General features: G+C 56.8%; 4 protein-coding genes across 4 annotated transcripts; 1 reads left to right on the top strand and 3 right to left on the bottom strand.

The window, feature by feature from the left end:
- Positions 1–88: 88 nt before the first annotated feature.
- Positions 89–8,227, top strand: C8A04DRAFT_32340 (polyketide synthase; the record flags this gene model as incomplete). Its single annotated transcript, XM_062782065.1, has 3 exons — positions 89–778; positions 887–7,211; positions 7,275–8,227. The coding sequence occupies 3 exons, from the start codon at positions 89–91 to the stop codon at positions 8,225–8,227; spliced, it is 7,968 nt and encodes a 2,655-aa protein (XP_062633503.1).
- Positions 8,228–8,666: 439 nt separating this feature from the next.
- Positions 8,667–12,570, bottom strand: C8A04DRAFT_40145 (uncharacterized protein; the record flags this gene model as incomplete). Its single annotated transcript, XM_062784844.1, has 8 exons — positions 8,667–8,722; positions 8,940–9,269; positions 9,303–10,425; positions 10,618–11,211; positions 11,317–11,977; positions 12,029–12,052; positions 12,258–12,332; positions 12,371–12,570. The coding sequence occupies 8 exons, from the start codon at positions 12,568–12,570 to the stop codon at positions 8,667–8,669; spliced, it is 3,063 nt and encodes a 1,020-aa protein (XP_062633502.1).
- A 425-nt stretch (positions 12,571–12,995) lies between these two features.
- C8A04DRAFT_40144 (heterokaryon incompatibility protein-domain-containing protein) lies at positions 12,996–15,292 on the bottom strand (the record flags this gene model as incomplete). The annotated part of the gene is made up of 3 exons (XM_062784843.1): positions 12,996–14,267; positions 14,348–14,823; positions 14,890–15,292. 3 exons carry the CDS (start codon positions 15,290–15,292, stop codon positions 12,996–12,998), a joined length of 2,151 nt encoding a protein of 716 aa, XP_062633501.1.
- A 1,310-nt stretch (positions 15,293–16,602) lies between these two features.
- Positions 16,603–18,671, bottom strand: C8A04DRAFT_32336 (alcohol oxidase-like protein; the record flags this gene model as incomplete). The annotated part of the gene is made up of 4 exons (XM_062782064.1): positions 16,603–17,227; positions 17,290–18,101; positions 18,195–18,541; positions 18,611–18,671. 4 exons carry the CDS (start codon positions 18,669–18,671, stop codon positions 16,603–16,605), a joined length of 1,845 nt encoding a protein of 614 aa, XP_062633500.1.
- Between the last annotated feature and the right edge of the window lie 5,184 nt (positions 18,672–23,855).

Raw genomic sequence — 23,855 nt, 5'->3', positions numbered from 1 at the left:
AAACTTCATCTTCACGATACACCAATCAGCAGAAAGCTTCAACCCGGCATACCTACCTACTGCCTACCTTACCCAGGCAGCTTTAACAATGCACGCAACAAATACCAGCAGCAATAACGATGGCCTTGCCTCAGGTCCATCGCTGCTGCTCTTCGGACCGCAGCTAACCCGGCTCACCGAGTCCCACCTAACTGACCTCCGAACCACAATCCTAGGCGATCCCAACCTCGACTTCCTCGCCAAGGCAGTCCGCGACTTACCTTCCCAGTGGGCGACCACAGTGCAAATGGCCTGTCCCAGCCTCGCGGCCCTGGCCTCCGGCTCCCGGGGGGACCTCGAACTCAAAGGAGGAGGAGGAGTTTCTGAGATCCAGCAGCGACTGCAGCAGCTCGCAGAATTCTTTGCCGACAACGGTGGCGCAATCCCCTCGAGTGAACCGCCTAACAACGCCCTCCTCGCTCCGCTGACGGTGATTTCCCACGTTGTCGAGCACCTCCGCTTCCTAGACCAGCGCCAGGGGGCCATCCACGTCCAGGGGTTCTGCATCGGTTTCCTGACCGCGACGGCGGTGGCTGGCGCGCGGAATAAGGAGGAGCTGGCGCGACTGGCTGGCATCGCCGTACGGCTTGCGGCGTGCGTCGGAGCGGCGATTGATCTCGGGGAGCACGAACAGTTGCGACGGCCGGGATCGCTGGGACTCAACGCGGCATACTCGGTGCGCTGGACTTCGGAGGCTGAAAGGCAGTGCTTGGAAGAGACGCTTGCGTCGTTCCCGGAAGTGAGTGTAACTTTGTGTCTGGCGAATTGACTTGGTGAATTTCCGTGAGATGTGAAGGATGAAAGACGGGCAGCCTGACAGTCTGACTAACTTGGCCCTATTACCTAGGCTTACATTTCTTGTGCAACGGACGTCGACCGAGTGACCATCACCCTCCCCTCGGGCCGCCTAGCCGAGTTCTCTCAACGACTTGCCGACGGCGGTGGCCCGATCCTGCAGCCAGTCGGTTTGTATGGGCGATACCACGAGGCCAGGCCGGACCGCGAGGCACTGGTGCGGGAGTTGAAGGCATTGTGTCGGGAGAACGAGGATTTCCGGTTCCCGACGGCCGAACATTTGGTTCTGCCGCTTCGATCGACTGCTTCTGCTGATGGCCACCGGGTCATCACCCGGGGGGAGTTGTCGGATATGGCCATAGATAACACTCTTACGCAGAAATGCGAGTGGTTTGAGACGGTACGGGCGGCTGTTGCAGGGAGTGGTGATCGGCCCGTCAACATGGTCGCTATCGGAGGGCCCGGAGCGGTTCCTCGATCCCTGGTCCCCGGCAACGCAGGCGGGAAATCCACCCCCACCCTGCCTCGCCAGTCGGCAGTGGTCAACGGGGTGAATGGGACATATGGGACCTCAATTCCTCGTCCGGTCTCCGAACCGCCATTCCGGGGCGATGCCATCGCCGTGATTGGCATGGCATGCCGATATCCCCAAGCCCCCTCTCTCTCCGAGTTCTGGCAGCTGATCACCTCCGGACGCAACGCCGTCGGGCCGGTCCCCCCCAGCCGGTTCCGCGCCGACGAGCTCTGGCGAGAGCCCAAGGGCCCCTTCTGGGGCAACTTTGTATCGGACCCGGAGGCGTTCGACCACCGGTTCTTTCAGGTTTCGGCGCGCGAGGCGGCATCGATGGATCCCCAGCAGAGATTGATACTCCAAGTCGCGTACGAGGCCATCGAGTCCGCTGGTTACGCCGGCGGACGTGACGATGGTCAGCCTCAACGGGTTGGGTGCTACATGGGGGTTGGTTCGGTCGACTACGAGGCCAACGTCAGTTCGGACAACGCAACGGCGTTCTCGGCCACGGGCACGCTGCGTGCTTTTATCAGTGGCAAGGTCAGCCATCACTTTGGGTGGACCGGGCCGTCGGTGACGTTTGATACGGCGTGCTCGTCGTCGGCGGTGGCCATTCATCACGCTGTCAAGGCCCTGCAAACAAAGGAATGCCCCGTCGCCATTGCCGGGGGCGTCAACCTCATCACCAGCCCCAGCTTGTACCAGAACCTGGCAGCGGCTTCGTTTTTGAGCCCGACGGGGGCCTCTCGGGCGTTTGATGCGCAGGGAGATGGATATTGCCGCGGCGAAGGCGCCGGGGTGTTGGTGCTCAAACCGCTTGCCCAAGCTTTGGCCGATGGGGACGTCGTGCTGGGCACTATTCTGGGTACAGCGGTAAACCAGGGCTCCAACTGCAGCCCCATCACGGTTCCGGATTCAGCGGCCCAGAGCGAACTGTATTCGCAAGCCCTGGCCAGCGCTGGCGTGGCGCCTTCCGACGTCACGTATGTCGAGGCTCACGGCACGGGGACCCCTGTAGGAGACCCGATCGAGTGCGCCAGCATCCGCAGCGCGCTGGGAGGAGCGCATCGGCAGCAGGAAGTAACCATTGGGTCGGTCAAGGACGTGATCGGACACACGGAGGCTGCGTCGGGGGTGGCGGGGTGTATCAAGACGTTGCTGATGATGCAGCACGGGGTGATCCCGAAGCAGCCCAACTTTTCCCGGTTGAACAGCAAGATCCCGCCGCTGGGACCGGATAAGTTGGCGATTGCCACGCAGCGAAGGCCCTGGGAGACGGTGGATGGGGGGAAACGCACGGCGCTGGTGAATAACTATGGCGCTGCTGGGAGCAATGCGGCCATCCTCCTCCAGGAGTACTGTTCTGACTCGGCGGACTCGGCGGACTCGTCGGCGGACGTCGATACGAATGATACGACTGAGTACCCCCTCGCTATAGCAGCCAAAACACCAGAGAGTGTGCGAAACTACGCCGCCGCGCTCAAGTCGTACCTCGACCGACAGCTTACCATACCCGCGGGCATCAGCACCAAGACACAGCCCTCATTAAAGGACATCGCCTTCCACCTCGCACGCAGACTCAACCTCAACCCCTCCTTCCAGCACATCGCAACATGGACGTCCTCCACCCTCTCCGGTCTCTCCCAGGACCTCGACGCCTTAGCCTCCGGCACGCGTCCCGTGGCATTATCCCAGACATCCCGCGCCGACCCCAAGAGCAGCAGCCCGTTGCCCGTAGTCCTGACTTTTGGCGGCCAAACCGGCCGCACCATCCACCTTGCGCAGGAAGTCGTCGAGCAGTCCCACTCACTGAACCTCCACCTCACCCGCTGCGACACCGCTTGTCGCAGCCTAGGTCTACCCCCCCTCATCCCACGGATCTTTGACGCATCCCCCTTCGACACCAACAACAACGGGGGTCTAGTCGCGCTACATGCGGCGCTCTTCTCAATCCAATACGCCACCGCGCGTACGTGGCTGGACGCGGGTGTCCGTCCGGCTGCGCTGCTGGGACACAGTTTCGGACAGTTAACGGCGCTGTGTGTGGCCGGGGTTTTGGATGTGGAGGATGGGTTAAGACTGGTTACTGGGCGGGCGGCGTTGATTGAGGATGGGGGGTTGTGGGGGAATGATCCCGGTGCGATGCTGGCTGTTGAGGGGGTTGAGGGGGGAGTCGATGTTGAGCGGTTGTTGGAGGGTGTGTCTGGGGGGATTGGTGAGAAGCTGGATGTGGCGTGTTGGAATGGGCCGAGGAGTGTTGTGCTGGCGGGGGAGACGGCGGCTGTGGATGCTGTTGAGGGGGTGTTACGTGGGAAGAGTAGCAGCAGCAGCAGCAGCAGCAGCAGCATCCGGGTGTCCCGGCTCAGCAACAGCCACGCGTACCACTCGCGCCTCGCAGACCCCATTCTCGACCGGCTCCGAGCCCTGGCTGCGTCGCTCACATGGCGGCCGCCGACTATCCCCATCGAGATGTGCTCGCCAGGCCTTAAGAGCAGCAGCTGGGCCGTCGTCGGGGAGCCGGTGGACGTGGAAGACGCCGCAAGCCAAATCGCGTCACACACCCGTGATACAGTCCACTTCGGCGCCGCCGTCGAGCGCATTGCTCAGCGCTACCCGGCCGGGTGCGTCTGGCTCGAGGCTGGCTCTGCTTCGCCTGTTGTTGCTATGGCGCGCCGTGCTCTGCCTACGTCGACGGGACATGTCTTTTTGCCGCTGGACCTGGGCAGCAACAACAACAACAACAACAACAACAACAACAACAACAACAACCCCTGGCCCGGTCTGGCACGGGCAGTGACCAGCCTCTGGACAGCCGGGTCTGCCGCCACCTTCTGGCCGTTCCATCAGTCCCATCAGAAACAACATACCTGGGTCGACCTACCGCCCTACCAGTTCGCAAAAACCAAGCACTGGATCGACTTTGAGGCGCCTGCACGGCGGGGCGCAGTCGACACAACAACCCCTGAGTCGGACTCGTCTGCCGACTCTGGTCCACCGGCGCTGGTGCGTTTGGTGCCCGGGCAGCAGCACCGCAAGGCAGGTGACGAGGCCCTCTTCGCTGTGGATGCGTCTCACGATGACTTCATTGCATGCGTCAGTGGCCACGCCGTGCTGGGGCAGAGCCTGTGCCCGGCGTCCATGTACTTTGAGCTTGTGATTCGCGCAGCCAGATCGTTCCAACCTTCTCCCGACAAGGCGGTGCCTCGTCTCGAGAACCTGCGCATCCTTTCCCCCCTCGCACTAAAACCCGACGGACGGTTATATCTCTCCCTCATCCCTGTTGGTGCTGCTGAGAAAGGAGGTAGCACCTCGACATGGAACTTCTCCCTCTTCTCCTCCTCCTCCTCAGGCACACCATCGCCCTCATCCTCGCGAACCACCCACGCCCAAGGCACCGTCTCCTTCCTCGAAGCCGACTCCACCGCCGTAGCCTCGCGCTTCCGCTTCCTCGGCCGGCTGATGGGGGGCAGTTCCCGGAACGAGCAGGTTGCTCTGGCCCCTGGGGCGGACCGGTTGTCGGGAGATATTATTTATCGCGTTTTTGGCCGGATTGTTAATTATGCGGCTCATTATCAGGGGGTGAGAGATATTGTGGCGGCGAACGGGGAGGTTGTTGGGGATGTGGTTATGCCGGGGTCTTCTACTCAGTCTCTACTAGGCGTGTCGAACCCCCTGGCAGTCGACAACTTTTTACAGGTTGCGGGCATCCACGTCAACTGCCTGACTGGAGACCGAGCCGACGACGACGTCTTTGTCTGCACTGCGATCGGGGAGGTGCTCTGGAGCGACACCTTTATGGCCGGGCTGAACAACAGCGACACCGGCAAGTCTTCCAACTCGGCTACCACTAGCTTAAGTGCGAGCGGCGCCTGGAAGGTCTACTCCAACTTGGATGCCAAGCGCAAAAACAAAAACACCGTCGCCAACGACATTCTGGTCCTGGATCCCGTCTCGGGCGACGTCGTCCTGGCCATACTCGACGCCGAGTTCACCCGAGTGTCCATGTCGTCGTTGTACAGGGCCTTGTCGAAGCTGAACGGCAGCAGCCCCAGGCCGGCTTCGCGTTCTCTTCCCACGCCGCCGCCTGAGGAGGAATCACTTGACGAGGTAAAAGGGGCTACCTATTCTCAAGACATCCCGAACGGGACACTCCCGCAAGTCCCACGCTCGGAATCAGTCGACGAGGTAAAAAAGCCCCGCCTTCTCGATGCGCTACGAAATCTGCTGAGCGAGGTCCTGGGTGCCGAGTTGGCCGAAATCCAGCCGACTTCTCCCCTGGAGGATCTCGGTGTGGACTCGCTGATGATTACCGAGCTGGCCGGCGAGCTCAAGAAACACTTTTCCGTCGACATTCCGCTCAGCCAGCTGCAGGAGCTCACCGATGTTCAGTCACTGTCCCGTTGCCTGGAGCTTCAGGTGGGTGGTTACGAGTCGAACGAGTCGGTAGGCCTTGCAACTCCTGAAACCACTGGCTTGGATACTCCTCCGCCCGTGACCAACGGAGTCAACGGAGTAGTCCGTCACGAAGAAGCACCCACTGGCAACTTCGGCGGAAGTGCCGTGGCCGACGCAGCCAGTGAATGGCTGGCGAGCAACAGAGACACATACGACACCGTCGTCCAACAGAGTCAGTTGCAACGCTTCCGCCAAAACGTGTATCCCCACCAGGCGCAGCTCGTAGTAGCCTACGTAATCGAGGCGTTAGCTAGACTCGGCTGCGACCTCAGGACCCTCCAGCCAGGCGATGCTCTGCCCGCAGTCCAACACCTGCCGAGACACGAAAAGGTCATGGCGCAGATCTACCGCATCCTCGACGACGCCGGGCTCGTCAACGTCGACGGCGGGGGAACTCGCAGACGAACATCCCAGCCGACGCCGCAGACCACCTCGTCGGACCTACACTCCAAAATCCTCCAACAATTCCCCCAGCACGTTTCGGAACACTCCCTCCTGCACACGACGGGCTCCCGGCTGGCCGACTGTCTCTCCGGCCATGCGGACCCCATATCCCTGCTCTTCGGCAACGCTGAAGCCCGCCGCTTGCTCGGAGACGTGTACACCAACGCGCCCATGTTCAAGGCCGGCACCCTGTTCCTCGCGCGCTTCCTCGCCGAGACCCTCACACAACATCTGCAGAATCGCAACCACGGCGAAATTCGCATCCTCGAGCTCGGCGCCGGCACCGGCGGTACCACAAGCCACCTCCTCGAGCACCTCACAGCCTCAGGCCTAGGCCAGCAGCACAACCTGCGCTACACCTTCACCGACCTCTCCTCCTCCCTCATCACAGCAGCCAAAAAGAAGTTCGCGCGGTACCCCTTCATGGAGTACGCCGTCCTCGACATCGAACAGACCCCCCGCGCCGATTTACTCGGCCAGTTCGACATCATCATCTCCACCAACTGCATCCACGCCACGCGGGACCTGACCCGTTCGTGCACCCACATCCGACGCATGCTGCGCGACGGTGGGCTGCTGTGTCTGGTGGAACTCACGCAGAACCTGTTCTGGTTTGATTTGGTGTTTGGTCTGCTCGAGGGCTGGTGGCTGTTTGAGGATGGTCGGAGTCACGCCCTGGCGTCGGAGGAAAGATGGCAGAGGGTGCTGTTGGAGTCGGGGTTTGAGTGGGTTGATTGGTCTGATGGGAGGAGTGCAGAAGCAAGTATCCTCCGCTTGATCGTGGCATCTACGTCTTCGTCTCCGCGATCGCATCCTCCGCTTCCGGTTTCGCTTCCGCTTCCACAGCAGGAGCCGCTTCCGCAGCAAGAAACCGTCGTCTTCAAACAATCAGGCCCCCTCGCCCTGCACGCCGACATCTACTACCCACCAACCCTAGATCCCCCCGGCAGCAAACCCCGTCCCGTCGGTGAGGCCGTCCGTTTCTAGCCCCCCCTTTTATATCTCCATCTCACACAACCCCCGGCAATAGCTCTAATGATCCACGGCGGCGGCCACATCCTCCTCTCCCGCCGCGACATCCGCCCGACCCAAACCACTCTCCTCCTCACCGCCGGCTTCCTCCCCATCAGCATCGACTACCGTCTCTGTCCGGAAACCACACTCCTCGAGGGGCCTATGACTGATGTGTGTGATGCGCTTGCTTGGGCACGGCATACCCTCCCGCACTCGGATAATTCCCCACGGCGGTATAGACCAGATGTGTCTGTTGATGGGGCCCGTGTTGTAGCAATCGGCTGGTCGACGGGGGGGATGTTGGCGCTTAGTCTAGGCTGGACAGCCCCCGCAGCCGGGCTGAAGGCGCCGGAGGCGGTGCTGGGGTTTTATTGTCCTAGTGATTATGAGGATGAGTGTTGGGGAAGGGTTAACCTACCCTTTGGGGAGGACATCCAAGAGGGGGAAGAGTGGGACGTATGGGAGGGAGTGAAAGACGCGCCGATTGTGGGGTATAACCCGCCGGCCGCGGCACTGGCAAAGGGCGGGTGGATGGCGAGGGGGGATAAGCGGTCGAGGATTGCGTTGTTTATGAATTGGCGGGGGAAGACGGTGGAGGTGCTTGTGCATGGTTTGCGGAAACCTCAGCAGCTCAACAAGGAAGACGGTGAGACCAAAAAGGGGACGCCCATGCTGCCGACGCCAACGCCGGAGCAGGTAGCATCGATTAGCCCGCTCGCTCAGATACGGCTGGGCAATTACAAGACCCCGACGTTTCTGGTGCACCCGGTGGACGACGATCTGATTCCATGGCAGCAGGCGCAGCGGACGGTCGAGGAGCTGCAGGCGAGGGGGGTCCAGGCTGAGGTGAGGATTGTGGATAAGGCGGTTCATTTGTTTGATCTTTATCCGCGGTATGACCGGCATCCGGGGGCTGTTGCGGCGCTTAAGGACGGGTATGAGTTTCTGAAGCGGTCGGTGGGACTGTGAGATGCTGGGTTGGCCTGGTTGGGTTCTACTGTACTTTTACACAGGCGTTTTTTAAAGTTAGTGGGCAGTGCACGAGGCATTTGTGAAGAGTAGACTGCAGTACTGAGGCAATTCTGTACCTTTTGATCACTCCCTCATCCTCCTCGTCTCGTCTACTGACCAAGGCCGTGTCCCTCCCAACGAAGACCCCTGATTCGGTACAAACTCCGCCTGTTTACCTATGAAATCCCCCTTAAACTAAAATCCCCCTACCCCTAGCCACCGGCGCTCCCTCACGACCGCTCACACCCGGCAACCCAACATTATCCCTTACAACACGCCGCCCTTGCTCCGAGATGTCATTCCCACCCGTAAGGTCTTGCCTCAGCCCCGGCACCGGCTTGTCCCCACGATTTAGACACAGGGGCTTTGGAAACACTGCCATAACTCCAGGTCAGCGTTATTTCTCATCGCGACATCCAACATCAGGGGCAGGGTCTCGTGGGGAAAGTGTCTCTATTAGACGGACGAGGGGTCAAGGAATCATTTGCTTAGTTGGGTAAAGAGGTCTTACCTTTTCCACGGTAGCCCGTCCCACAATATCGGAGCAGGGAGACCAGCCGAACTAACAGAATGCTGGTAGGAAATAAGCTAGAATTGCTGCCAGCATCACAACTGCTAATTAGGTGTTAATAAGGTACTTCGAAGGCGAGGTAATTATTGCGCTACTTACCTAGCGTTACCCAAGGGAAAAGGCCTGGCTGTTTGGTAGCCTGGCTTCCAAGATCCTCGTTGCCGGATGTCTCTGCCTTTTCCAAAGTTTCCTTGGTTTGTTGTTGCTGCTGCTGCTGCTGCCGCCGCTGTTGTTGTGGTTGTTGTTTGCGTTCGACGTCCAGAGGCGCGGCCGCGAAACTTTCGTCGGGTGAAGAACTAGGAGCCGCTGCGAGACCGCCATCGGGCTGAGCATCATCAACGGGTGACACTGGCACGTCCAAACATGGGCCGCCTATGAAGCGCAGAAACTCGCCCAGTGTGATCGAGCCGCCAGAGGAAATTAGTAATTCTCAAAATGACCGTAGCTGCTCGGCAGAAGAACCTATAACACCATCAAATGTGATGAGCTTCCTCCAATTTCCGTCCCTTGTAAGGCCGATCCGCCTCATAATTTGGTATTTTGGTCGGCCCGTCATAAGCCAAGTGTTACCGTTTCCCTCATCATCATCGTCGTCGTCGTAGCTCTCTGAATCAGATGGCAGCAGCTCAATGTCACGATCGGGATCAAATTCCTTTCGGCGGTATAGATCGTCTAGTGACATCGTTATCGAAAAGGTCGCGCCATACTTCATGAAAATTTGTAGCATTTCCCCAAAAACAGGCGGGAAGGGATACAGGCAAAGATGAAATCTCTCCGTGAATTTGTAACGAGGCTTGATTAGGAGAGAAACAACGAACAGATCTCGCAGGGTTGCCCTATGGGCAGTTCCCTCCAGGAGAATCGAGTCCTCCGGGGACCGGTGGCTTGGTTTAGGTAGCAGAGGCTTTACCCCAAGCTCAGAGCGCAGTGCTGGAGATCCTATCCTGGGTAGATCATGAGGGTTGAGGTCAACTTGTGTTGCGGCGGAGACACCCGCCCGGAAGAAATATTCTACAATGGTCGTATCGCGGTGTAGGTAAAACTCCACAGTCGTTCCGCCGCGATAAAACGGAAGCCTGTGGATCACCGATCCAAGAAGATTTGCAATCATCCAGTCTTGGCCCCTTGTGAGAGAGAGGGATTTGTTCTCATGGTCCCAACAAATGAGTTCATTGTGACCCCCGACGCAGGCACTTGAATACAAACTGACCATGTCGTAGTAGTGGCGTTGATATTCAGGGATTTCATTGAACGTCCTGATCCCGAATTGGTGATATAAGAGTTCCTGCTCGATCTGCTGCAAAAGCGGCATAATCAACTCAGGGTCGGTGGCAGGAACTCGTCCAATCTGGAATAATAACATGGGAAGGTAAAAATCAAGCTGTGCACCGGGATGGAGACGTTTGTTAATCAAGACAGTAGGTGCGCACAGGTCTTTCTTCTCCGGGTCATACTTGTCTCCCTGTGAATCGAAGATGAGGTAAGGCTCCTTGTTGGCGTGTCCATACAGTTTCTTTTTCTCCCGGTAACTAAGATCGATGAGCGTCATCCAGGCGAGTGTGCAAGTAGCGATCTCGTCATTGAACTCAGGAGTTGGAAGCGTCTTGGCGAGGAATTTCTGGAGGAACTCAGGGACAGAGCGATGGATAAATACAACCATCCCATCCCGCCTCTCAAGAAGTCCCTTACACCGGGCGGCGACCCCCCGACTTCCAAGTTCAACTCGAGTGCGAAAGTCGGCAGTGTTGTTGGGAAGAGACTTAGGAACCTTTCTCACGACCTTTTCGAGGCTCTTGCTCTTATCGTCCAAACCCTCGAGAAGGTAGGAACATGAGAACAAGCTAAGCCTCCAGCCGCTGTTTTCATATTCAGGCTTTCCAGCCCTAGAGTCAGAGTCTCTCAGTTCTTCCGATAGCAGAAAGTCATCTAACCGCATGGCTAGTGCAAGCATGATGAATGCTTGGCGGCGGTAGTGCAGCGGAATGGAGGTGAGTATATAGCTGAATAAGTCGTCTAACTCGGTGGGTGCAGTTTTTACGATGCTTTCCAGCATGGTGATCGAATCTCCATTGCGTAACGAATCTTCGAGCCGGTTAAGCACTATGCAAACCCAGAGGAAAACTCCTTCAGCCCTCGAAATGACTTGAGCAACCATCTGACCGCATCGATACTTCTCGGACTTGGCTAGCTCTCGAAACGCACCATTTTGCTCTAACCTCTCATCAACAAGCGCCACAATATCTTCGTGGGTGAAGAGATGAATGGTGAGCCTTTGGGCTGGCGAAAAGGCGTGGGAAAAGACAGGAAGTTGGCGGCTTGAGACGCAAAGTTTGACGTTCCGGCACGGGCTTGACGCCCATTGCTGTAGATGCTGCGTAAGTTGGTACTACGTAACTCTGTTGTCTTCTTCGAATTCGTCAAGACCGTCGACGAAGAAGCAAAAGCGATATTTCTTCAACACCTCAGGGTCCTTTACCAGCAGACCAAGTGCCTTATCGACGTCCTCGTCGGACAAATCGATGAACTGCGAGGGGGGAGACTCCGGGAACTCGGTCGGCCGCCACAGCCTAGGAAAGAGTAACTTGGCGAGCTGACGTTCCCGTCGAATTATTCCCCAGAGAAGGCCGCGGGTAAGCCCGCGGAGGGATTTCTGCTCGGGGGTCCCTGGCCTCCAGAAGAAGAATCTCCATGTGATGAGCCTTTTCTCTCCGGCCCATTCGCGGAGGAAGTTCTCAGTCTCGTGGTGGTCGCATATATGTTTCATAAGGGTCGATTTGCCCGACCCGGGTTTGCCCTCAATGTGGAATATCCCGGTGCCTGATCTCAGCCAGTCCCGGAAAGTGATCTTTGAGCCCGGTTGCTTATCAAGAAAGGTACCCGAATCCTTGAAGATCCAGTCAAATGTCCGTGGGGCAATCTCGCCAACATTGCTGAACCTCTCCTTCATCGTTGGAAAATAGAGCTCGTCTAGAACTTGGCTGATCTTGGAGGCCTCAGTGGCCTCGGTGGCGGCACAGAGGAGTTCCTGGAGCTTTTCAAGGACCGAACTGGACTGGCCAGAGTCATTGGACTGAGCTGCCTTATTGAGGCTGCTGGACAGCACGCGGAGCGTGTCGGAAACCTCCAATATTTGGGATCTCGATTGACGGGCATTCTTCTCGATTTTCTGCTACACGTCACCCAGCTACTCGCTGAGCCTAGTCATGTCTCTCCTAGATTCAAGTTCGTCAGAAGCTTGTGAGTCAATGTAGGGGTCCGAGGCCGCAACATACAGCGTTTTAGTCATCACCAAAGAGTCCATTATCTTCTGGGCGCTCGCGAGCTCCGACTGCAGCGTCTCTATGTCCGACTTCCGCAAACGGATGCAAACGAAAGCTTTTGTGGCAGAGCGGACAGACCCCTCCTTTTCCGGTTTACACTTGTTGACGAGGGTTTGGATGGCAGCGCAAATAGACAGGCATTTCTTGGCGATTTCGCTCATCCGTTTGTCGACTGGCGATTTGAGGATTTCCTGCTGGGTCTTTTCCAACGCACCGGCAATATCGGAGAGTGTATCAATCTCGCCGGCAATGTCAGAGAGTGTGTCGGTTTCGCCGACAAGCATTTCGTGTTGCTTCAGGAGGCCGGTTTGCGAATCGTGCAGCTTCTTAATAGTGGCCGCACATTTGTACCCACGTTCAATCATGTCCAGAATGTTGCACGCCAAGGCGAGCCCGCTGACGGGGTCCATCGTGATGGCGACTACAAGTTTCAAGCTCTAGCCCGGGATATGACCATGCAGTCGCGGCGAAGTTCGGTAAGGGCAAATGAGGGAAATGGACACTGCGCGCCGGCGGGGAAAGCTTGCAACGACAGGGGCATGAATGGACGCATGGTGGGCGAACTGTCGCTGCCCAAACGGCGGCCACCACGTCCGCCATGCCTAGCGCCACTAAGTGGCGCAGTCCTGCAGCGTGGCGGTTGGGCTCGAGCTAAAAAGGTTAAAAGGACGAGAAATTCCCTTTCGCTTCTTTCCAGCTCACATTGACAGCATGCCATTCGTAATCGTACCGTAATCGAGGTCAACTATCATCGAGGGAAATCCCATTAGGAACGGTCTTGATGCGTTTCGCGCTTCGTTCAGCGCGGTCTGTGCCGACAGGGGAGTCCGGTGTACTAGACAATCCGGACAATCTCCCGCTTTCTCATATCGTGCCATCGCGACTTATTGCCCGTAATTTCAAACATGCCTACCCTTCGGAACGATCCCGCTGATGCCACCATCAGTGCCAACCCCGTATCCGCCTTTGGATTCCCACCCCTGACGCTGATTCCGGTCCCAAGCTGTAAGCAGAGAACAGTGGTGTCAACTGGCAGTTCCGCTACGTCGTAGTCAAAGAAGACTGTAACCGTCGCTGTCTCGTCCACGGGAACGCTGTAACACTTGGATGCAAATGGCGGTTTCTTCGACTGACCTGCAGTCTCCGACTCGATCAGGCAAGCTTCATTCAGCATTAACCCGGCTACCCACCCCCCGAGGAGAAGTTCTCCCCCGGCAACCCTCCCAAACGTGTCCATGCTGTCGTGCGTTACCGAGACGGACTCGACCTTAATCTCAGGTCCGCTCTTCACCCACTGGTCCTTCCCATCAGGACCAACGATGGTACTCCATCCGCCGCTGAACCACGAATCGCCCACAAACGTGATAGGACCGTCGTATGCGGCCCACGACCACGATGGGATTCCGGCATCAACCGGGCCCGGCGGCCAGGATTCGGCAGGGACAAGCGCCAGCGCCGGGTCGCGAGACTTGTGCGGGAACCACGACAAGCCCTTGAGCAAGTTCCCCTTCCAGATCCCCGCGAAATACTCATCGGGCTGGCGTTCCGCGAGGACCCGTGCCATACCCGAGATAGCCGGCAACTTGTCGGTGGCCACCGACAACCGGCGTCTTGAGTAGGCCTCGACCAGCCTGTCCCACTTGTGCGACTTGAGCTGCACGCGGCTGGCCAGCTTGGAGACGGCGTGCAGGTCCTTATCGTCCAGCAAGCGGGCGCTGGACAGATGGGCCGCTAGCGACTCGTTCGTCTGTTTTTTGGCCGCCAGCTCGGGCTTGTCCTCGGACGCGGTACACTCGCGGCACTCCCACATCAGGCGGTCCCTGGTGTAGTGCAGCACGCGCGGGCTCATCTCGCGCTCCTGGAGGCACCAGCCGCGTCGGAACACGGGGCCGCGCTGGATGCCCTGGACCCAGGGGCCGAAGTTAGGGTAGATGGTAACCTGGGCTTCGTCGGGCTCATTGGGGAAGCGACCTCGGATGACGTCCATGATACCGTTGGTGCGGTAGTAAGGGCGACGGAGATTCTTGAGGGTCACAACGCACGGCTTGGCCATGAGAGGGTTCCGGGGGACAAAACAGCCGCCGTCTCCGTCCGGTGAATCTGCGGCCTGGAATGATGATGTCAACACAAATTCTTCGGGGAGGTTCACGCACGGCCGGGTGGGTGTGCGAGGCAAAGGGCACCTACTACGATGGTGCATAACGCTTGCGAGTAGACAAGGTGCATGCTGCTGCACTCGACCTCAAAATCTTTCTTATCATCCTGTATGATGCAGAGAGAGTCGATCCAGAGATAGTGATAGCCCAAGCGGCGGACTACTTCCATAGCGTCGCGGAACGTCTTAGGCAAGCTCTCGGCATCGATACGCTCGAGTTGTGCGGATAGCGTGGACGTCATCGTCTTGGTCACTGTCTTTCCACTGTCCGTCCCCCAGCAGTGACTCAGCGCGAGATAATGAGTTTGCTCGGGAAAGGGGAAGTGGGCAGTGAGAACGAGACGCGGAGGCTTCCCCTGGGCAGGATCGCCGACGTGAATCAACCTGGTCGGGAGGAACTCGGGCTCGCTGCCGGACCGACAGGCATCATGCTGTTGAATGCACGTCTGGATCCAGCTTTTTGCCAGGGCGAAGTTTTTCTCGCAGTCCACTCGGTCATGGACGGGGACTATGAGTAACGTAGTTAGCTCGATTCGCTTGATTAGAACTCATTTGAGAGCGCGGGCGCAAGTACGTTGTTTATGTCCGTAATTCAAGCTCTCAAGCTCCCAATACAGCCCAGCGGTGCGATCGCCGTCGGTGATGATAACCTCTCCCTCCTTTAGCACGCCAATTTGAAGAGCTTCTAGCAACTGCCCCTCTTCTCGCCGTTGCCGGGGCTCGTGTAGCAGTTGCCTGTGATCCGAGCCGGTGAACTCGTTGGTGGCCCAAGCCGGTTCTGCACCGTCCAGCGCGCCCAAGATGAGGGTGCACAGGTGGCATCCCGCCTCGCTTGACTTGCGCAGTTGGTCGACACAGTCCTTGCCGTCCCTAACTACGGCGTTTCCAAACCAGGCTCGGCCGTTTCGGTACGACCCCCAAGCCTCGTGAGGCAGAAATGGGTCGAGGGGAATCTGTAAGCAGGTTTCACACAGCATTTTTGTGCTTTTCTGTGACGTTTGTGGTTTTCTTCAGACGAACGTGAGGCTTTCAAAGCGGCTCGCCCTTATAAGGCCCAGTGTCGGGGTTACTTTGCCCCGCATCTTAGGGGAAGCAAGACAAGAGGGCCTAAATTGGACGCCTGCCGCGGCGTTACGCCTCATTTGGAAACAAGCCATTCCAGAGCGAATGCAAAGAGTGTGTTGCATAAGTACAATAGATGATTGCTGTGCAAAACTTGATGAAAATCTTGTGGCAACTGGGATTCTTAGACTGACGACGGCGGTCACGGCTAATTAGGCTGTGTATTCGAGTTCCTAGCCAGCTGAATGCCCGGGAAAAAAAAAAGAAAAAGAGAGAGGCGCAACCACACCGAGGGCGATGTCGGTCTGGTCCTGAGCATACTTTGTCGATGGAAATTGACTGGGCGTAATTAAATAACCCACGGGAAACCCCACGCGCTAAATATTCCCATGAAACTTCATGTCGTCATGCCGCCCTCGGGTAGTCTAATATCCCTCGCGCCTCACGAAAGCTGAAGAGTCACTCACAGTCCGTCGAGGGTATCATGGATTTCGGAGTATCCGACCTGCAGAAGGATCAGTTCCAGCTCTTGAGACAGTCGATTTCCCTTAGGGAGAGCATCGATATCGTACCCAATATGTCTCGTATTCGATGCCTTTGAGGTTCAGCAGAAGACGAAATGGGTATTGTTAGATGCTGTTTCCAATTACGGTTTCATGTTGTGTTATCGAAAGTACTTCTCCAAGGGTCCAACGATCACGCCGTGCCATTTTGGCTTGTCAGGTCAACGAAAAAGATCTTTTCAGACGACATTGTAGATCGGTGCAGCTCTACAATCTGTCCTTGTATGTGCGAGGACGAAGGAACACAGCTCTGACCTTGAAGAGTAGAACAGCTTGAAGTTTCAAGGAGACATGATGTCAATAAGTACTTCCCCTTCGGCGGAAAGGAGCGTCTATCTGGGCAGGTGCGGGTCGAGAGTAACCCACCCTCGAATGCCCACCTAAAAGTTCCCCTCCTGCAGGGCGCCGTCCCCGCTTTCTAGCATCTCGTCATCGAATAGAGATGGCAGTGACGGATTTGCCGAGATCCGCAATGAATACGGCTATCGACCCGGAACATCAATACGCGCTTCTTCCTATTCTCAAATGGTTAAGCACCTCCCAGATTCCTGAATCATGACAAATGCGCAGATTCTTTTGCTTGGTCAACAACTTGTCACGTTAAGGGCGTTGGGAATCAGTTTTCTGACCTTGGATGGCACCTTGTCGGCCTAAGACGATTCTCACGCTTGACTATCTCCAACCAATTCCCGAATGAAGATATCAGCCGCCTTCTCGCCAACCGCAAAGGCCGAGTTACACGTGTTGGCGCCAATGCCCCCCGCAGCAATACTCAGATCCGCGACCTTGAGTCCCTGCACGCCATAAACACTTAAGTTCTTGTCCACCACGCCGCCCTTCTCGCGCGGCGCCATCTTGCACGTACCAAGAGGATGCCACGCCGTGCCGATGTGCTCGCGCAACCACTGCTCTATCGCTGCGTCGTCCTCGGCCGTGTACGTGAGCCGCTCCCGACGCCGCTTGGTCGATTCTTCCTCCTCCGCATCGGCCGTTATGTCCAAGTAGACACACGCGGCCGCAGAACCGGCTGGGAAACGTGGGTGCGTCACGGCCACCTCCCCGCGGTACATGGGCGTGCGCCGGATCATCTCGCGATGCGTCTTGTACGCCCACACCTGTTCCGTCAAGTCGATACCGGCCGGGTCCGAGAGAATGCCGCTGTGGAAGTCGACCGGGTCGCTGGGGCTGGGCCCCGTGATGTGCAGGGAGCCGCGCGACTCCGGGTAGAGGTTAAAGCTGGAGATGGAGATGTTCTGCCGTGGTGCCGGTGAGGGATCCTCAAGGCAGCTGGAAGGTCGTCAGTCTAAGTCAGGAATATCTTGTCACATGGTGGCCGGGGGCCAACCTACGCCATAACCAAAGCCCCTCCCACCAACGGCCGCGGCGGCCCGTTCTTGAATTCCCTCTCCCAGCGATGCTGGAATTCCCTCCCCATACCCGCGACATCCTCGTCGCTAGGCCGCACCTTGAACGCCACCTCCTGTGCATTCGAGCCCAGAATATCGTTCCCTTCCTGCAGCCACTTCCCCAGCACCTCGGGGTCCGTCAGCGCAGAGTTTATCGTCTCACTCGGTTCCAGCGCCGTGTGGTACGAGTGTAAAATGAGCGGATGGTCGTGGTATCCCTCGCCCACGCCGGGAAGGTCAGCCACGATCTGCTCCACCCTAGCGCGGCGCAGCACGCTCGCGCTGCCCACGCCCGACCGCTCCAGCACCGACGGCGACGCCAGCGAGCCACATGACACCACCACCATCTTCCTGGCGCGCACACTGCGTGCCTTTGGTGGCTCGTCCCGCTGGAACTCTGGGTTGGCCATGAACTCAACCCCCGCGGCACGCGTGCCCTCGAACAATACCCTCCCCACCCTATGCTCCAGCAGCACGTGCAGGTTTTGGCGCCGCTCGTCTTCTAGTAGCGGGCGCAGGTACCGGCTCGCCGCGTCCTGCCGCAGGCCCGAGGGCGAAATGTACCGCAGCTGCCGCTGCACGCCGCTGGCGGTCACGAGGTCGTTGAGGTCCTCGACCTCGGGGAAGCCGAGCGACTCCGCGGCGGAGATGAACTGTGTCGCTGCCCGGGGCGAGGCGAATGTTCCTCGGGAGACCTGGATGGGGCCCGAGGATCCGTGCATGGCTGCGTCACCGGGACCGACGTAGGTCTCGAACTTTTCATCACGAGGTTGTCAGCTTTGCTCCTGTGTGACGTTGCGCGGCGGGCAAACTGTCACTGCCCATAGAGTGCATGTGCCTGTACCAACCTTTTTCAAAAACGGAATCATATTCTCGCCCCTCCACCCCTCAGTCTCCCATGCGTCCCAGTCCCTCAGCAGCGCGCGGCTGTACGCCATCATGTTGATCGACGAGCCGCCTCCCAATATTCCGCCGGCGGGAATCGCCAGCTGGCGGCCCGCGAGCTGCGGTTCGGGGCTTGAAGACGTGTACATGATGTTGTTCGGCGACTTGGGGTCTAGGTGGGTAAAGAAGAGTAAGGGGTGGGACACCGTCGGGTTGCCGGCATTGTCGGCGCCGCCCTCGATCAGAAGCAGCGACAGCGAGGGCAGCGCCGCGGCGAGGCGGGCGGCGACTACGCAGCCGGCTGTGCCTCCTGTTCTCACCTTGGAGCGTCAGATGCTGGTTGGATAACAGAGATCGCAGTGGGAGAGGAAGTTGTTACCTCCGGCGATGACGACGTCTACTTCGTCCACGGCGTCGGGAAGCGTGATGTATGGGCCCATAGTGCAGGTTTGGGAGTGGAAGCTCAATACAATGCACCTGGTTGAGACGAAAGGAACATCTGTTGGCTTCAAGATTTCTTGGTCACATTATATATGCCCTACTACCAGGCGAGTGCCTGCGTAGCTGACAGCGGGGATGTCTTTGGCAGACGGAATGAAGTCTTACATGTCGACCTATGGGGTCCGTCCGCCAGCGAGGCGCGCTGTCGACTCCCGAGGAGGGTCTTCCAGGAGTCTTACTGCATAGGCAACCCCGTTTTGGCTAGATACGCAATCCTCTTATTCGCGCTCCCACCATCAACCGACTTGATAGGGTCGCGTACCGTAAACTCAGTGAGGCTCATCCTTCAATCCTTCGATCCTTCGGACCGACGCATCACTTCCTATGAAGTCCGTCGGCCAAGACCCCCACCGCAACCTATATTGACTAGCGGCTTCCAAATGGCTTGGCTTGTGCATGCTGACCATCCCGAGCGGTGAAGTCATTACTTCGATATAATACGCCCCACGTCGGAAAAGTTCCCATTTTACTGCGTGCTTTATAAGAGCGCGCACGGGAGCAAGGTTCCTAGTACGAACGGCCTTATGGAGTGTAGGCTCCACCTTTTGCATGCAATAACTAAGTTAAGTCCAAGATTAGGCCCTCGCTCCCCTGGGGCCTCTCGCCTCCTTATAGATAACCAAGAAATGTTCCCTAATAAATAGCCAACATAATGTCCAACGATTTCCGGTTGCTGTATGACCTTCTAACTTTAGGAGCGTAGACAGTCTAACACGAAGGGCAACCGTGCAGTCGATTTCACAACCCTGCAACAGCTCCACCGACTGTGGCGCTGCGCCGAGGTCGATGGACAGACAAAACAAGGGGCCTGCTGACTATACGATCCTCAGGTCAGAGCGCGTACCTATCTAAGCTTGGGCGAGAGGTACTCTATACACGCGGCAGCGGTTTTGGTTCGTTTTTGTAATCGCTACTGTAATCGCTACCCGTTCAGTGTTTTGGCAGGCCGCGATTGGTACAGGGGCTTCCAGCGGAGCGAGGACCAAAAGAAGCAGCGTGTCCCACATCCCCTCGTTTTTATCTACCAGACTGCGTATAGGGAGGGTTAGGGCTCGATAGGGGCCGTCCTACCCACTCTCTCACCCTGAGCTTATCTCTCTCACCTGGGTGCCACATCCTATTAGCGTATCCACCAGAACTGGTAAGAGTACCTAGGTATACTGATATCCTATTACGTGTTTCTCAGATCCTAAAACCTCCCCTAGGCCAGGCCTGGGCCTTGGGTCTAAGTCGGGGGCACCTGTAGCTCAATGCCCCACAGTCCTGGCTTATATTGTGACAGCGTCTCACAGAGACGACGCTAAGGGGGGCTAACACTGCGATATGCTGTGCTCACAGCCTTTGAAGAATTGGGGGCAAACAGTGGAACATATAATGGTCGACCATAGTTAAAACCATGATCTAGCGGCCCGCCATCCGCCGTACCGCTCGCCGTACCGCTCGCCGTACCGTTGTCAACAGTACGTGGTTCGTGTATGGCTTGTCACCACGAGACGGTAGGTAGAGTCTCAGCGTTTGGGAAATGGCCGTGGCCGCTCCGTCTGTTCCGGTCTTTGGTTCTTCCAGCCTTTCCCTGTTAATAGCCATAGCCACAGTACAGATGTGCCTTCCCCCTATACAAAGTTGTTCTGCTTCAACATATCTTCCGCCCGACACTGGCTGTTAGAGGAAGCATTCCAACGGTTGGCAAGCCATCGCCAGCATCCCGGCCTACTCGGTACAAGTACGGCTGCGGATCAGGCCACAATTGCGGCTCGCTTCCTAGAAAAGCTGGCTTATTGCATCAGAGATGACGAAACATTTTTGTGAGCAAATGGTGCATCAAAATGCTGTTTGCTTCTCAATAATAACTATACCAAGCGTAGCTCAAAGCGAAGCCCTCTGGGCATGCTTGGGTAGATCACCGGTCTCGGCAACGCTTGCCGAACTCAGTCAATACCGACTCGGGCAGTGCCCATATTCGGGACCCTAGCAGGGAATCCCGATACTTTGGACGGCGCGCTACAGTTGGAATTCAACGACAGACTGCATGTTGCCCTAAAAGAACTATTATACTCTCAGGTAAAACGTGAATGTCCAAGAAAGCCTAATTCTCCGGAGAAATGACCCCATTAATAAGCATTTGCTCTGCTGAACCTTTTATGGTGAGATTCGCTGAGTTTTGAGGCAAGTTCTTTTCCATTGTTTCCCAGCCGCTGTCAGCGTTACTAAACAAAATACGATGGCAAACGCCGTGCTGCACGTATCCACAGGATGTGAGATCATATCGTAAAGGTGTTGGAGTTCGCCACTTGTTACGTATCTGTTGAAGACTCCAAACGAATACTGGAGTCGAACCTGAGGCGATTTGGGCATCTCGCGGCAAGTGCAGCAACGGCCTGCGCCGACGCCACAGCAATAATCTGAGGAAATGACCAATACTTCGGGAGCAGTGAAGCGTTGGCTAACTCCCAAAGTGCATCCTGATCATGCGGCCGCATCGCAAGCCGCAAGAGTTCCTCGGTGCTCAAGTTTGTTCTAAGAAACGCAATGGTGTCGAACACTTGGGAATAAGTCGTGGCGACTTTGCTGACGGGTTCTCCATGAGAAAATAATGTTTTTCGCCAATTGCCAGTACGCCATCGGTATAGACACAAATAAAAAGTTCCGGGCTCGATTTGTCTATTGGAAATCCGTGCATGGTTGAAAGTTCATATTTCCAGCGATCGCGCTCTGTGCGAGCATTGTCGAACGGGGTGGGTATGATATAGTTGGAACAAGGGTAATCAGTTGCCAAAATCCAGGCTTATGGACGCGAATGGGATGCCTCGTGCCCGGACTAAGGTGTGCGATAAGCCGGGCATGGCTACTGAGTAAAGTGTGAGGACGTCATGTCAATTAGCCGCGCGTGGGATGTTGTGTCGTCATAGGCCAAAACACGCGACCCATGAGTGATGCCAACGTACCGCTACCCTTCGCACGCATCTATATCGGGACCACATGTCCGTGCATCTCCCAAAGTTCCACGACATGTTCATATACTGCGGCGCTCTGCACTGCCAGATGTACTACTTTCTCGGCATCTTGTTCGGAATTTCTTCTGCAATTTCCTGTGTCTCTCATTATGTCTTCCATCCTTCGGCATTTTCAGTATCTGGGAACACACACTTCTTTTCCTTCAAAATGAGATACCGACGACGGCAGCAGAAAACCTGGCGTTCTGAAGGGCAGAAGCATCAGCGAAGCTATAATTGCCGCGAGGAAACCCTCATCAAGTCACTCATCGCCACCAACAAACTCCCAAACACACGATTCGGCCTTTATGGAGAGCGCAATGGCAAATGGATTAAATTCGAGCCAGATGAGACTTTCTCATTAGATATTGGCGCCACAGTTCAAGCACAAGAAAACTTTGGGCCTCGACGCATGGAGCCTTCATGCCCAAATACCTCGCCAGCCCTCACCACAACAGCCCCGCTGCCTCATCAACCTCACGGAGGACATTTTCGAAGACTTTCCGGAACCAGACTTCGTCCACCTCGGTATAGGACAGTGGGCTGATAGGATCTCAGGCGACAGATTTCGGTCTCTCGAGTACGAGTGTTGAGGATGCGCGCTGGCTATTTGCTATGATTAGAGCTGAAGGATATGAATGGTACAAAGATAAATGGCATGATAAAAACAGCACCACGATGTCCCTGATGGGAGCATGTGTTATGAGCCATGGGGTTTTTTGAAGGGAGGATGCATCGCTCGGGGAGGGTGTGAATTCGGCGACGGAGCAGTAGACATTCCAGATGGGCAGGTCAACAATGGGCCTTAGCCGCCGCCCTCAGTGGTACAGCTGCCACCGACCGGTCGTAGTCGGCGTGCCCGCTCGTACCAAGCCCGCATCGCCGGCCCGCTGGACCACAATGACACCCCATTGCAGCGACGTGTAACAGCAGGAGTCTGCTCAGTCTGCTGCAGGGCGGCGGCGGTGCAGCCTAATCTTTTTTTATCACTACAAGAGAGGGCAGCGCCCATCCACAAATAGTCCCTTTTACTTAAAAATGCAGTTTGTAGGCAGGTGCGCATGCGGGTCGTGCAGGTAGGTCGATGGCAAGCGGCTCGGGCGGTTAGCAGTCAGGTGTCGGAGGAACAGTTTGTATCGGAGCAAGGTGATCTGATTGGTCCAGTCCCTGAGACGTCCACGCATATAAAAGTGGGGCACCCGCGCCCCAGCCCGTGCCGCCCAAACCACACCCTTCGAACTTTCCAAACGCGACACTCGACAGCTAAGCGTCTCTCGATTATCCCATCCTCCCCCCCGCTCCATATTGGAGGCGAAATGCCAACCATCGCCAATTTCACGGGATCTGAGGAACTGGACGACACAATATCACTTCTTTCCAATCGACGTCCGCTTCAAGATGCTTCTCGGGCTGCGGCCGCCGATGGGAATGCGGCTGATAGTGGTACACCAGGCGACAATAACCACAACAACAATCTGAATCACCTCTCCAAACGGCTTCAAAACGTCCTATCCGAATGTCAATCCGAAGATGAAATTGACCGCGAATTGTGGTTCGATGTGGGAGTTTGCCGCCGCTCCGCAGTAGGAACCTTAATCGGCATCTAGATTCCTTGCTACCGCCGCGCCAAGAGGAGGAGCATGTCGCGAGGGTTTATGAAGTGGAAAGCTCTGACGATGAGGTTCCCCCCATGGGTACATTACCCCGACAGAAGATTTCATCACAGAATAACGCTGGATCGATGGTTGCTAATTTCTGTTCACGCTCACAGCCACCCTTGCTACGCAAGAGCCAGCTCCAAGCACTGAGGCCATAACGAAAGCACAGAGAGAACTCTTTCGGTTAATAATACCTCGCCAAAGTCTCCTTCGTGACCTGCGCTTCATGCACGAAACGATCACGGTTCTCAAGGCTAGAGCTGTCCCACCACCGACCGACCGAAAGAGTCTGTTCTTTGTCTCTGCCTTATCGGCTTCTGCCGCTATAGTGTGAGTTAGCCTCTCACGTACCCTCACTCTTCATCCTTGACGCGGCCCCTCGGCCCAAAAAATAGGGGTATTTTTCTAACATCGCCCCAAACAGGAGCAGCATTCTCTGGAATAAAGCCTATCGTTGGGGGGCTCTCGGTGT

The sequence above is a fragment of the Dichotomopilus funicola genome (assembly GCF_033296635.1).
Source record: "Dichotomopilus funicola strain CBS 141.50 unplaced genomic scaffold C8A04scaffold_86, whole genome shotgun sequence".
Taxonomy (NCBI): domain Eukaryota; kingdom Fungi; phylum Ascomycota; class Sordariomycetes; order Sordariales; family Chaetomiaceae; genus Dichotomopilus; species Dichotomopilus funicola.
The sequence above is the reverse complement of the archived record's forward strand: the minus strand, read 5'-3'. Positions and strand labels throughout refer to the sequence as shown.